Raw genomic sequence first — 14,337 nt, forward strand, 5'->3', positions numbered from 1 at the left:
CGTGCTCCTTTTCCTGATGTTGCAATCACTTAGTATTGCTACATCTACCACAACGGCTTTCCTCTGATGTTTATCCACTACGACAATGTCTGGTTGGTTCGCCATTACCATTTTGTCTGTCTGGTTCTGGAAGTCCCACAGGATCTTAGCTCTGGCTAGCTCCTAGCTGACTGGATAGCTCAGCTGACTGGATAGCTCAAGCTGACTGGATAGCTCAATACATAAGGCATCAGTATATCACCCGAGAGGGCAGGGTTCGAATCCAGTCTGGGTCCTTAGGCAAGACCTCATACCATGAGAGATACTAAGTTGCATATATATATATATATATATATATATATATATATATATATATAAAATACTGCGCAGGACCCTCAAGCTCCCAGGCCTCTGGTAGAGGCCTGAGAGCTTGAGGAATTAGATGTATTCAAGTTGAGATAACGTCATTCAATCACGTTAGTCCAGTTGAGAGAAAAAACCGATTGTCTCGCGTGATATCCCGTGATCTCACTCGTTGTCGTCAGCACAATATCAGTCTGACTATAATGAATCATGTTAGCTCAACATGATTCAATTTTATAAATGTGAAGTCGTGGAATATCTTGTTTATCCAACATGATTTTATCACGTTTTCGTTTCAAACCCAACATTATTGTGTGAAAGGTACATTATATTTTTTTGTTAATGTAATACGCCCCGACGTTCTTTTTTTTTTTGGCGGAAGATCTAGCTGACGTAATTGAATCACGTTATCTCACCTTGAATACATTTTATTCCATTTGCGAGAAAAAACCGATTGTCTCGCGTATTCTCGCGTGATATCCCGTAATCTTGCGTGAACTTGCGTGATATCGCGTGATCTCACTCGTTGTCTTCAGCATAGGATCGGTCTGACTATAATGAATCATGTTCGCTCAACATGATTCAATTTTATAAACGTTGAAGTTGTGGAATATCTTAATTATGCAACATGATTGTATCATGTTTTTGGCTCAAACATGCAATTATTTAGTTAACAGTACATGATATTCTTTTGTTAATGTGATAACCCCTGAGGTTCCTTTTTTACAGTGCAGGAAGAGGCGAAGGACGGGGGAAGATATTTAAAGAGCTTCAGACACGGATTTTGCACTTCCCTCCACAATGTCTGCACAGACTCTGCTGCACCTCTTGGCTCTGGTGGCCTTTTTCTTTGCAGGTAGGTGGAAACTCTCTCTGTTTTCTGTCTTATGATTGTTATTATTAACAATAAAATGGTATTCTATACAATTTTATCACAAAAACAATATACTTTTAGTGTAAATCTAGAGCTCCAGCTCTAATGCTCTGGGTTTTCTTGAAGAAAATCAACTGAAATGTTTTATGTTTTTGTCCCGTTTCCCAGGATCCGATGCACAACTTCATGGTTGGTAGAAACCTAAAACCTCTTTAAAGTATCCAGTGCAATAAGATTTGCGTCCTAATCTTGTCTGAACTGATTTCTTGTTTCAGAATGTGGCTTAGCTTCTCCCAACTTCAAAATAGTTGGAGGTCAGGACGGCTCACCTGGAAGTTGGCCCTGGCAGGTGAAGCTTTATGGCCCGTTCAAGTGCGCAGGCTCCCTGATCAACAAAAAGTGGGTTCTGACTGCAGCTCACTGCGTCTCTAGGTAAGTGCAAAGATAAACAAAGTTCTCGTTAAGATTTTTATCTGTAAACGCTGCTGGTTGAAGTGAAAGGAAGCGTGTCACAAAAGATTTAAGCTTTGTTAAGAATTAAAAAGATGAAGAACTTGATCTTAGCTCGTTAATTAATTCTTAGTCCCGAATTCCTGTGTCTGTGTAAGTGTGCAGAGAGAAAAGAGCAATCGTACGACGTCAGACTTCAGATATTCAGAGTTTTATCCAGAGAAAATCAATCCAAGAAGAACTTTACAATAAGCCTCTCACCTAGAGCAAAAGTCCAAGACATTACAAAACAGAGACAAAGAACTGAGTAAAAAAGACAACAAATTAACAGAAGATGCATCCTCCGGGAAAACTCTCACCCAGCACAAAGAGATTCCAACTTCTGCTGTGAAACAAACCATTTTTTATAGACTGCATATTCTCCTCATTTAAATATATGCATTAGGAGTGTGTTTTCCTTTGTGTGGGCTGTCTTAATGTTAATTTTATTACCTCCTGCTCAAGAGCCCCAAAGGCAGATATATGGCCCGGCTCTTTTCGTACCTGCCGCTGTCCAGTTTGATATAGAGTGCAGCTGCAGCGCTATCTCTTCCCCAAGCTGTTTCCACAAGAAAGTAGTTTGTATTTTTAACCAAGCTTGCACACAATGTAATGCTAAATAATGACTATAAGTTTGGATCTAATAAGTAACTAATTAAAAACATGCTTAAAGAAATATAGTTAATTCTAATATAGATAAAATTATTTATAAAAAGTTTTAAGATCCTAGTGAACTTTTGAACCATGCTCAGGAATTTGTTAATTGCCTGGCATACAGGCTCCTTATCTCAAGAGATCCAAGGAGTCTAGGCCTACGTTTTCTGTTTTTCTGTCTGATCCTCCTTTTAAGAATTTATCTGCGTTTCAGAGATTGAGCCGTTGTTTTTAGTTTCATCTAAATTTATATGAACCTAGAGTGTACTTTAACTTTCTATGTTATATTTTATATGTGTCAAAGCTATCCTGTGCAGTATTGTGCTAACTTAAAATTCTATGTCAACATTCCCCCTTTTGATCTCTTTAAAAAAAGATCACCTAAAGTATGACCATACTTACCTGGGAGCAAACACATAAGGATTTAACAGAAAGATTAACATTCCCCCGACAAACAAAACCCCAAACAATAACAAGACTTGATCCCCCAGTCACATCAAAAAGAAGAAAAACATACATCACATAACATCAATACAAAATCACAAAAACACAAAAAACTTCCTGTCACCTAAAAGCAGTAAAAAACATTCAACCAGGTCTCTCATCACACCGTCAGTCGGAGGGCTCGGACGTCCTCTCCATGACTTGGTAGAGCTCAGTGAAGCAGGATTCAGACCACTGCCGTTTTGATGACCTTCAGCCTCACCCAGGTGTATCCTGATGCAGATCTCTTCTCCGACCTCTCCTGTGACCCCTGGTACTCCACAAACTCCGCTGCTATTAACTGTAACCCATCAAAAAAAAAATCTTTTATGAGATAAATGTACAGGGTTACCTGTCCATCTGGGAGTTCTGACAGCTGGCCCTGGAAATCTTCTGATCTCATGCTCGTACGAAGAGAAAAGCCCTGTAAATTTATTAATGGACATCCTAACAGACAACAAAGCAACAGGCAATATAACAGGCACTGCAACTACCCATTAAAATTTTGTCTGTGCACAGATTTTAGCCAATTTTGTATTTTGTTCCATTCAATCCCCACGTTTGCCCGCAACTTATGGATAATATATTGTACCAAAAATAAAATGATTCAAACCCAGGATTTTGTTCCACTTCCTGGAGATCCTGATACCTGAAATGTAGCATCAACCTACCTCATTAGTTCCTGGAATCCATCACTGGAATCTAATAAGTAATCAAATCCTTGTGACAGTTAATTGTACTCCTTGTATATAAAAAAATCCTGAGAAATGGTTTCAAAACACCTCAATACCTACCTGTGAAAACCTACCTCATTAGTTCCCTGTGTTACCTGGAAAAACATTAATTCTCATATTTACGGGGAGAATCACCTTATCAACCGGACCTGTGACGGTTTCTCTTATGACTCGGGCCACCACACCCAAAAATGATGGGCCAAGGCCAGAGATTACTATAGTGACATTTATTTTCTATCTGTTCAGTGTATCAAAACAATTAATCAATTAAGCACTTCCTTCTAACTCAAAATAAACTATTAAAGTATAATACAAGAATATAATAAATAAAGTTGTAATTAAAATACACTCCAAAAGAAATCCTGGGAAAATGTCTGACTGAAAATAGATTTGAAAGCCTGCCAACCAAAAAACACACATGTGCACCCACAATGAACCGTCTCCGTTTAAGCTGCAAAAATAAGTTATTGATGTGCATATTTGTATATATGTGCGGGCTGGATGGCACATACTCTTTAATTAGATGTCATCTCATGATGGCTCTGCTTGCCTTCCCCATAGATAGTTCTTCTGGCGAAACTCTGTTGATGTTAAATGATTTTACCAAGTGGTTCTGTTCCACCTATTCAATCGCAATACTTACCATTTACAAACTTTTATATCTAAGCATCAACAGTCCTTGCATGAATCATCACAGAAGCAATGCTTTCTCCAGTTCTCTCATTTCAATCTCATGTTTTACTGGAGAATTATCTGCTCTCCCCCTTTTTCTGAAACAGAACTGCTAAGAACATCAGTTCTGTTATAGAAAAATCCAAATTAAACGGCAAATTATAATGAGGTGCAGCCAAATATGCAGCAGCAGATAGCAGGAGATTATCAACACACTAAATCAAAATCACATCTACTGAAAAATAGACAACTAGCCAAGTACCATTACAAAACCCAATTAAACATTCCTAAATAAAAAAGAAAACAAACGTCTGTGGGAGAAGTACATACCACAAACGGTCACCTTGTGTAAGGAAAAGAAAACACATCTCTACAACCCTGGCAAGAGAAAAACTAAACTGACCGGCACTACAAGGTTACCAAAGTCAAAACAGTCTTCTACAAATCATGTGTTCTGCCAGTTGTCCTATCTTCCTGTCTCCAGAAATTGCTGTAAATCAAATGGGAGGAGAGGTTGTAAAACCAAATGTGATTGGTGTGATGTCAAACAGACTGTGATAACCAGGGAGCAAAAGACGTCCCAAAACCAGTGTGTACACAGACAATTCTTGTTGTTATATTTTATACGTGTCAGTCGATGGAGAGAAAAATAGAGGAGGAGAAACTATAATGTTCAAATTCAAAACATATAAAAGGCATTTTACCACACCACCTAAGTCCTGAACTGTATTGCTGTGTTACAGAACCAAAGAAACATGTGTTACTGCTTCGTCCTGCATGTTAAACCAATTGTACCATAGTCAGACAAACTGCGGCAGCAACACTCTCTGGTGCCACAAAATAACCTGAGAAACCACTGTCTAGCCCCTGCCAACTAAATGTTCCCTCAAATTGCTCCTGATACCATTCAGACTGGCTAGATCCTAAAAACAGAATGACATGAGACAGGTCAGACTTCTGCCCGTAGGTGTAAGTGCCTGGGTCGAGGGTTTCCAGAGGGGTGTTCCTCCAGCGGCTGCAGCAAAAACAGTTCAGCAGTGCAAGTCGCAGAATATACAGTCACAGCAGAATGCATGTCGAAGGCATCACAGTGTTCATAGAGGTGGCTCCAGCATCCACCAAAAATGACAACAAATGTCCAATAACTCTCATGCTGATCAGGAGTTCTCCCATCAATCCCTCCTCCACAAGTCTCTGTGGGGTGTGTTCATAAACTGAACTGTGAGGTCAAAGTCCACCATGTCCTGAGACCACTGCAGCATGTGGGGGTGTGCAGGAAGCAGGACACACAACACATCGTCTTTCAGCAGATGATGACGGTCCATGGGGACACTGCAGAGCTCAATGTCCCTCCTCGCCACGGCAATGACAAGTGTTGAAGCGCACACTCGTCCTCCATCCACCCCTTTACCTGACACCTGACCATCCGGGCATCTGCCTGCGACTGCCATGCCAACCTGAAACTGCAGTCTGCCAATTCGGAGAGTACATACGGGGACCAGAGCGTGTGGCTGCAACAGGAGCCTGAGTGAAAAATAGACAGTGTAAGAGCAGCAGCCACCATGGCCACACCCACAAGTAATATTTTGTTTTGTTTATGCACTGAATACCAAGCATCCACTAACTGGAGCTGAAGCAATCGCTAGTGAAGTCCCCCTTTTCCACCCAGTTACTCTCCATAGACTGAAAATATGCAAATTATGCAACAAATTATTCCCCATTAATCATCATCACCACCAGTCAAATCTGAATTTTGTGTTATCAAATATAGACACGGAGGGAGGAACAACAGGCAGCACATCCAGTCAAAAATGCTCCTACAAATTAGATAAAAATATAGTTTATAGTTTATCAGAAAAAACATTATGCCTTCCACAACTCTATGGCCTCATATAAAAACATATAGGGATGTATGTAAATGTCCTACAAAAATTTAGAAATAACACCCGGAGCGGCAAAAGAGAAAATAAATTCCCCAGGTCCGCATCCAAAACAGCCAAAACTAAGTAAAAATGTGTGTGGTCAGGGGAAAAAAAAAACGGAAGATTTAGCGCTTAATGCAAAATCATAAAAATTTAGTTGAAAGCGTCCAACCTAAAAATCTGAAATTCCCAAATCAAATTTAAATCCCTCATAAGTAAATAAAAGACATTAATCCACAACACAGCACCAGTATTAAAGTCCAAAAAGACAAACTTTCCTATTTGAACGGAACAACACCAAAACAAAGTTTCACATCTGTTCTCTAGAGGTGTGACTGATAATCAGTGTGACAAAGGAGACACATCTAAGAAACGGGACAGCCTAATAGTCTGACAGCCAAGAGTCTAATATTTTAGTCATTATACAAGTACTTTATATATTTTCATTCATTAGATTTGCAATATGACACCGCACCAGACTATGACGTGTGAAAATAGGCCCTGCGAAACAAAACCACCCACTAATTTAACTTCCAAATGTTTGTGCACAGATGCTGAAAGCTGCTTCCCTCTCTTGGTTCTGGCTCTGCAAAATCAGAACCAGAATCAGAACCTAAGAGTCTGGAAAGTTGATACAACAACAGCAGATCTTCAGATGTATTGTGGTGCTAAACCGGTCAGTGATATGTAAACTAACAACAGTATTGTAAAATATATTCTTTGAGCCACAGGGAGCCAGTGAAGGGATTTTAATACTGGTGTAATGTAATCCAATCCTATCCACAGACAATCACACCTCTTTTTTTTTTTTTTTTTTTCTTTTTTTGTTAAGAGGTGGAACTAGGCAAAACACTTGTAATCCGATCTATACAAATCAACAGGCTTAATTCTAATCACCATAGAAAAGCTACCAACACATTTACTTAGTAAACATTTATGCAGGAGAGAGAAAAAACAAAAAATGACCCTGCAAACTGGTCCTACCTGTAAACTCTAATCAACAACCAAAATAGAGGCCAGCACTGCAGAGAATGGAGTAGACTGAGGTGCGACAAAACCTCAGACACCGCTTTTAATTTAGCATTATTACTACAACTCACCGGTTCCCCATAAAAGTCACAGATAACAATCATTGTATAAAGAAGTGTTCAATGTCTGGCCAACTCACCAAAACGGGTCCACAACTTTCTGCCCTGTGTCGCCTCCTGTAAACTCACAGACGCAGCTGTCCAGGGAAAAAATTAGCCAGCAGTTGTTCTGCAGACACAATGTGTAACAACCAACGACCTGCCTACGTGTAAGACAATCAAAATGACAACATCACTTTATTGACGAACTACATCTGCCATGAGAACTGTAAAGCGAGCCGGAGTCACATCAAACGTAACAAACCAACTGCTGGATTAAATGCTAATGTAGCTCCGTACATGCGCCTGTACCGTAAGCCACGAGACAGAAGCAGACCAACAAGCTAACACGTTATATTAAAATCAACCGCCATAAGCACATAGCCTGATAAAAATTATATCATCAGTATTATTAATATTAGAGAGTATTCATAATTAGTTCTCAAATAGTACATAAGCACAAACCGCGGCAAAACAACACTCACTCAGCAGCTGCAAACGCCGTCTCACATACACACAATAACATACAGAGAGCCGTACAACACACACAGACAACTGCGACACACACACGACCACGCACAACGAACACACAGACAAACAACAACTCAGTCACTCCGACACAAACAGATAACGTACTGACATAAACAAAGACAAAAACACAAAGACACGCCGGCGAAACAACACAAACAGACAAAAAACAGCGAAAACACACGAACAGACAAGGTGGTCAACACACAGGAAAAAATCAAAATAACATCAACACACAGAGACAAACGAGGAAAATTAAGAAAGATAAGAAAGCAAAAGGAAAGTCCCTATTGTTATCGATAACAGAAGAGTTTAATTCTTTGGGGCCCAATGTCTGTCTCTTGCACTTTACTGCACATCACTTTCATTTTCAGCACTAGTTGCTGCGGAAGGACCGTCTCCCAATTTAGCATAAGTCCTTTCAAGCTCGGGCAATAGCTTAAGTGATTCAACTTTTAAATCTGGAGGTCCTTTCGATCCAGAACTAAACTGGAACGTGGTGATACAACCGTAGCCAATTCTCATAAGCCCTGCAAATAATCAGCTGCTTTCGGAGCGAACCAAAACTCCAAGGTCGATTCAGGCCTCTTCCTGTCTCACACCCCAACTCACAGGCTTCGTTTGAGTGTAGTAAAATCTCAGGTCGAACCAACCTAGCTAAATCCACACTCCGTCGAGTGTGGTTGAGGCGCGCCACTGCCAACTACGGGTGTGTAACCAGCTTATCTAATGGTTCAGTAGAATAAGAAGAAACAAAACAACACAAAGAGATCACACACTAACAAAGATCAGTCCGCGGGGATAGCCGCGCTGCAGATCACTCCGCAACGTTCCAGCTGCGCTCCACAGGCTAACACAAACAAACAAGTCTCCACTGCACACACACAGAGACACAGAGAAAAAGGACCGGACGAAGGTGTGTTCTTTTCCTTTGTGTGTCTTAATAATTTTATTACCTCCTGCTCAAGAGCCCCAAAGGCAGATATATGGCCCGGCTCTTTTCGTACCTGCCGCTGTCCAGTTTAATATAGAGTGCAGCTGCAGCGCTATCTCTTCCCCAAGCTGTTTCCACAAGAAAGTAGTTTGTATTTAACCAAGCTTGCACACAATGTAATGCTAAATAATGACTATAAGTTGGATCTAATAAGTAACTAATTAAAAACATGCTTAAAGAAATATAGTTAATTCTAATATAGATAAAATTATTTATAAAAAGTTTTAAGATCCTAGTGAACTTTTGAACCATGCTCAGGAATTTGTTAATTGCCTGGCATACAGGCTCCTTATCTCAAGATCCAAGGAGTCTAGGCCTACGTTTTCTGTTTCTTCTGTCTGATCCTCCTTTTAAGAATTTATCTGCGTTTCAGAGATTGAGCCGTTGTTTTTAGTTTCATCTAAATTTATATGAACCTAGAGTGTACTTTAACTTTCTATGTTATATTTTATATGTGTCATAGCTATCCTGTGCAGTATTGTGCTAACTTAAAATTCTATGTCAACAGCTTACATTTATTCTCAACTGGGTTATTTGTAAAGAAAAATGTAAAAGTCTATTTAGTTTATCTGTAAAACATTTAAGTTGGTTTAACTTGAAAATGCAATTTAAGTCAACAAGAAAATTGTTTTGGTTTTAACTCATTAATTAAAGTTCATGAAGTTGATTTAACAACAAGAGTAAATTGTCTAAACATTGTTTTTAATTAATCTTGAATTGTGAGTTTTAACTTAATGCTGCAATTTAAGCTAAATAATTATTTCACAATATGCAAGAAAAGGTTCAAAATCTAAACCTCACTAAATTTATTTGACTTAAAGAGTAAAACTAGTAAACAGAACTAAATGCTTCACAAATGTTTTACACTGTTAATGTTCCATTTATTGAATAGAAGCAACTCTGAACAGGTGGAGGTTTAGTTTTGATTGAACGAAACTCAGGTGATAGAAGGCCGACTTTGTAACTGTCTTTATGTGACTCTGAACGTCCAGGTCTGAGTCCAACTATAAGAAGTTGAAAATATTGTCATAATTTTTTGTGATGAAATAAATTCCTTGTTTTTTCCCCTGTAGAACAACTCCGTCCATGTGGACGGTGGTTCTGGGGCAGCAGAATCTGAGCGACACACAGATGAGAACCGGAGTGAGAAGGAACGTTGGAAGAATCATCGTACACCCCAAGTTCAATCCCTCCCCCATCGACAACGACATTGCGTTGCTCAGACTCTCCTCACCGGTGAAGTTCACACAGTACATCAGACCGGTGTGTTTGGCTGCGAGTGGCAGCCGGTTCAACAACGGCACCGACAGCTGGGTCACCGGCTGGGGAAACGTAGGAGAAGGAGGTGAGACTCACCTGACACGACCCTCATCCTGACCCACACAAACTGAACTTTTAGTGCTTTTATTGAGTGGGTAAATTATCTCCTGTTGTTTTGAGACGACCATGAAAAAAAGTTCATTTTGTTTCGATTTACCACTTTAGCTTCATCCAGTCTTTTTTCCTACCCAATCAGATTCAGTGATTACAGAGGATCTGTTGTGCAATATTTACTTTTTCCTCATTTTTATGTTTCCATTTGGGTTTCAACTCAAATTATTAAGTAAAACACTGAGTCAATGTTTTTAAATAAGCCGTTTGAAAAATCTCCCCATTGTTGAGTCACAGTCAACAGTAATTGTACCGTTACCTAGCGACACAGCCTGTTACCTAGCAACGTAAACAGAGCTCCAACACATTTGGTCAGCTGATTTTATCACTGTAGAGTACTTTACAATGGCTGCTGGGAAAGACAAGTGCTTTGTTGTTGACTTACCATCCAGGAACCACTTGTTGCATTCTTGTTGGTTGCACAGGAGGCTCCACTTCTGCTTTTCGAGTATGTGTGAGTGTACATGTTGAGTTGGTGGTTGTGGCCAGCAGCAGCTTATTTGGATTTAAAGTTATGGCAGAGTTAATGTTGCAGCGTACATATTGTTGTGTGTTAATGTCAGCGATGTAAACCTCCACAGAATCTCTACCTGAACCTCAAACCCTTCAGGAAGTGAAGGTGCCTGTCATTGGGAACAGACAGTGCAAGTGTTTGCTGGAAAGATCAAAGATCACAGACAACATGATCTGTGCTGGAGTTCTTTCAGGAGGAAAAGACTCTTGTCAGGTAGGTGATAGACTGTAAATTCGTCTGCAGATCTTTCTTTAATATGTTGCACTTACAATAAATACCACTCTGCATTTCAAATGCAAATCAATTAGAGCATCTTGGCTTGAAGTTAAAATCAAGACAAATAATAATACCAGCATCATGTACACTGCAAAAAACACAATTACCAAGTATTTTTGTCTGGTTTCTAGTATAAATATTCAGTTATCTTGAAATCAGACAAAACTAACTTACACATAACCTTTTAGAAAGATATGAGAGTTTTTTCCCATATTATAAGTGAAATTATCTGCCAGTGGAATCATTTGTTTTTTAACAATATTGAGAACTTATTTACCTAAGTCAAACTTACATATTGCTAAAAAGTTACTTATAATTTCCTTTTGTCCTGTTTCATGTGCACTAAAACGTTTGCACTACAAATTTAGAATAAAAATACTTGAGAAATTTTGTGTTTTTGCAGTGAAAGCTAATAATAGCAGGTATGTTACAGGCAGAGTGTAACCTAGAAATGATGAAGTACCTAATTTTGATATATCAGTATGTCAATATGATATATCAGTATGTCAATATGACACAAGCAGCCTGGAGAGACAATAATAAAATACTACTTGTTCCCTTCTGCCGTTCAGGGAGACTCAGGAGGTCCGATGGTCAGCAAGCAGAGCTCACGCTGGATCCAGTCTGGAGTTGTGAGTTTTGGCGTGGGCTGCGCTCGGCCCAACCTGCCCGGCGTTTACACCAGAGTGTCCCGGTACCAGTCCTGGATAAACGCCCACATCAGATTTAACAAACCGGGCTTTATCGAGTTCGCCTCCAGAGGATCGGATCCAGACAGCAGCTTCTCCTGCCAGCGCCGGCTGCCTGTCACCAAGTGATGAAACTTAACCTCAGATTCCACCCGAAACCCTTTCATCCATATTTTCTTACAACAAAAATGGTAGAAAAACAACAAAATAGTAATTAATATTTAAGGAAAAACATTTTAAATGTTTGATTTTAATATTTACTTGTTTGCTCTTCTGTTATTACTGTAATTTCTTCATATCTATATCTTTCCCACACAATAAATGAACTTATGAGGTTGTTATAAATTAAAAGTTTTGTTAATAAAGATAATCTAATGCAATTATAACTGTGTTGCATATTCTGTTGCACTTTGGTGTAAACTGAAAAAACATATTTTGGTCACTTCATGAAAATAAAACCTAAAGGAATCTATTAATTTTCAAATAATTTATTTTGTCATTTTAGTCTTAAAATAACATTCAACACTGACTTGTTGCTCTGTAATCTGTGATGTATCCGATATCATGGACCAGGAGGAGATTAATGCACAATCAACTGAAATAAAAAAGTTTGCAGGTGTAACAGTGATTAGATAATAAAATAAATAGATTGTGCATTTGGATTCTGTGCGATAGACCAACAGAAATGAATTGTTGAATATTTAGAGGAGAAGTTTAACTTCAGTCTCAAATTCTTATTAAACAGGTTGCGTTTGGCGAACTGTTATAATGTCAAATAGTTTTATGAATATCTGCTTGGTGAGGTTTGTTGATATAGAACAACAAATAAAAGAGTTTGCACACTGCTGGTCTCACAAAACCCCCGTCTACATATTCAGGACAGGAGTTCATAATCATTTTTTTTTCTTTTTCTTATTTATGTTTTTTATTTTTACTTTTCTTTCCTGTTTTTTTATTTTAAATGATACTATTTTCTGCGATGAACAGTGGTCATTGGTTCTGTTTTGTACATTTTTGTTCCCAAGAAAAAAAAAAATATATATATATATGCAGAAAGAGATATTGGAAAAATACTATTGGAGCAACTTGGTAATTTTTTAGATAATACAATACAAACATTTATTAAATCACTTGGGCTTGCAGTTTTCTGGTCGATCACAGATAATCAGTCTTTAACATTTCTGACCTGCTGATTCCGATTTTTGCCGATACCAATTTTTCTTTGTCTGAAATGTTGATAAATGTAGCAACAAAGATGCTGAGTTGGAAACAGACTATTGTTAACAGACTTTGTGGTCCAGTCTGTCAGTCAAACTGCTCTCTGCAGAGCAGAAGAGAACAGTGGAGGATTTTTATACCTTTGCTGAGATATATAAGATCGGATTCACATGTAAATATCAGCTGATCACCAATCTCTCAAAATAAAATAAAAAAACAAAAAACTCAACTTATAGTTAAACCAATCAGTAACGCTCGTCATTGGTTCAATAATATTGTGTTAAATAAGGACAAAAGCATCGGTGTGATGCTGGACTGAATTTATTAAATGATTAAAATCACTAGAAATGATTCACAGAAACAAGAACATTTGCAAAATTACAGAAGGACTGAAGGAAACAGTTTTCCACCTGAGAGAGACATTAGGGGTAGGTTGTCATCAAATCTCATTTTGACAGGTGCCACGCCCTTTTTACCTCTATTTAACCCCACCCACCCACCAGCCCCACCCTCCTCCCCCTCCTCCTCCTCCTCCTATTGATTTTTTTCTTTTTTAAAGAGTAATACCAATACAACAACAGTTATTAAACAAGAAAATGTATATAATTACATACTATGCCTACTGAAGTTTTAAATAGATTTGGAATGGAGATGTTACTTCTGATTCTGTGTCTGTGTTCAGCCAGGCCTACAACTGGAGGTCTGAGCTGCGAGGAGGCCTGGTTGTCATTCGGGTCATGATTCTCACTCTCAGGTCAGCAGCTGTCTCGTTCAGCTCTGTTTCGCTCATTGGGGCCGTGTATCCCCTTACTGGGTGGGGACTTGTAGTTAAGTCCACAGTTCTGACATCCGGGTTCCTCCCTTTTGCCGTAGCATTTGTGTTGTATCTCGTCTCAAGTTGTGATAGCAGTTGCCGTTTGCGGATGTTGGAACACTGAGCTACTAGTTGTTTAGCGCTTAGTGTGGGGATGTCGAAGTAACATTCCTTTCCCCAGTCTTTGCATGTAACCTCTCTCACTAGGGTTACTTGAGTAGTAGCATTCCAACAGATCCACATTTTCATCTCTCGCCCATTTCCGTCTTGTTCCAGTAGCCCATTTGTCATCAAGGTGCTCTGGTTCCCCAACACCTGACGCAGACCTTGTTTGGCCGGGCGACGTCTGAGCCGGCATGTTACGCAACTTAGTATCTCTCATGGTATGAGGTAGGCAGTAGCTTGAAGGGTCTTGCCTAAGGACCCAGACTGGATTCGAACCCTGCCCTCTTGGGTGATATACTGATGCCTTATGTATTGAGCTATCCAGTCAGCTATTGGAGGTTCTACTGAGAACCTCCAAAAAAAAAAAAAAAAAAAAAAAAAAAAAATATATATATATATATATATATATAT

General features: G+C 39.0%; 1 protein-coding gene across 1 annotated transcript; it reads left to right on the top strand.

Moving 5' to 3' along the window:
* The first annotated feature begins 1,105 nt into the window (after positions 1-1,105).
* On the top strand, positions 1,106-12,115 carry LOC129377661 (testisin-like). Its single transcript, XM_055057766.1, has 6 exons — positions 1,106-1,198; positions 1,385-1,405; positions 1,492-1,648; positions 9,893-10,164; positions 10,832-10,977; positions 11,613-12,115. Exons 1-6 carry the CDS (start codon positions 1,144-1,146, stop codon positions 11,856-11,858), a joined length of 897 nt encoding a protein of 298 aa, XP_054913741.1. The 5' UTR covers positions 1,106-1,143; the 3' UTR covers positions 11,859-12,115.
* Positions 12,116-14,337: the final 2,222 nt, after the last annotated feature.

This window comes from Poeciliopsis prolifica, unplaced genomic scaffold, assembly GCF_027474105.1.
Source record: "Poeciliopsis prolifica strain line A6 unplaced genomic scaffold, Auburn_PproV2 SCAFFOLD049, whole genome shotgun sequence".
Classification (NCBI taxonomy): Eukaryota; Metazoa; Chordata; class Actinopteri; order Cyprinodontiformes; family Poeciliidae; genus Poeciliopsis; species Poeciliopsis prolifica.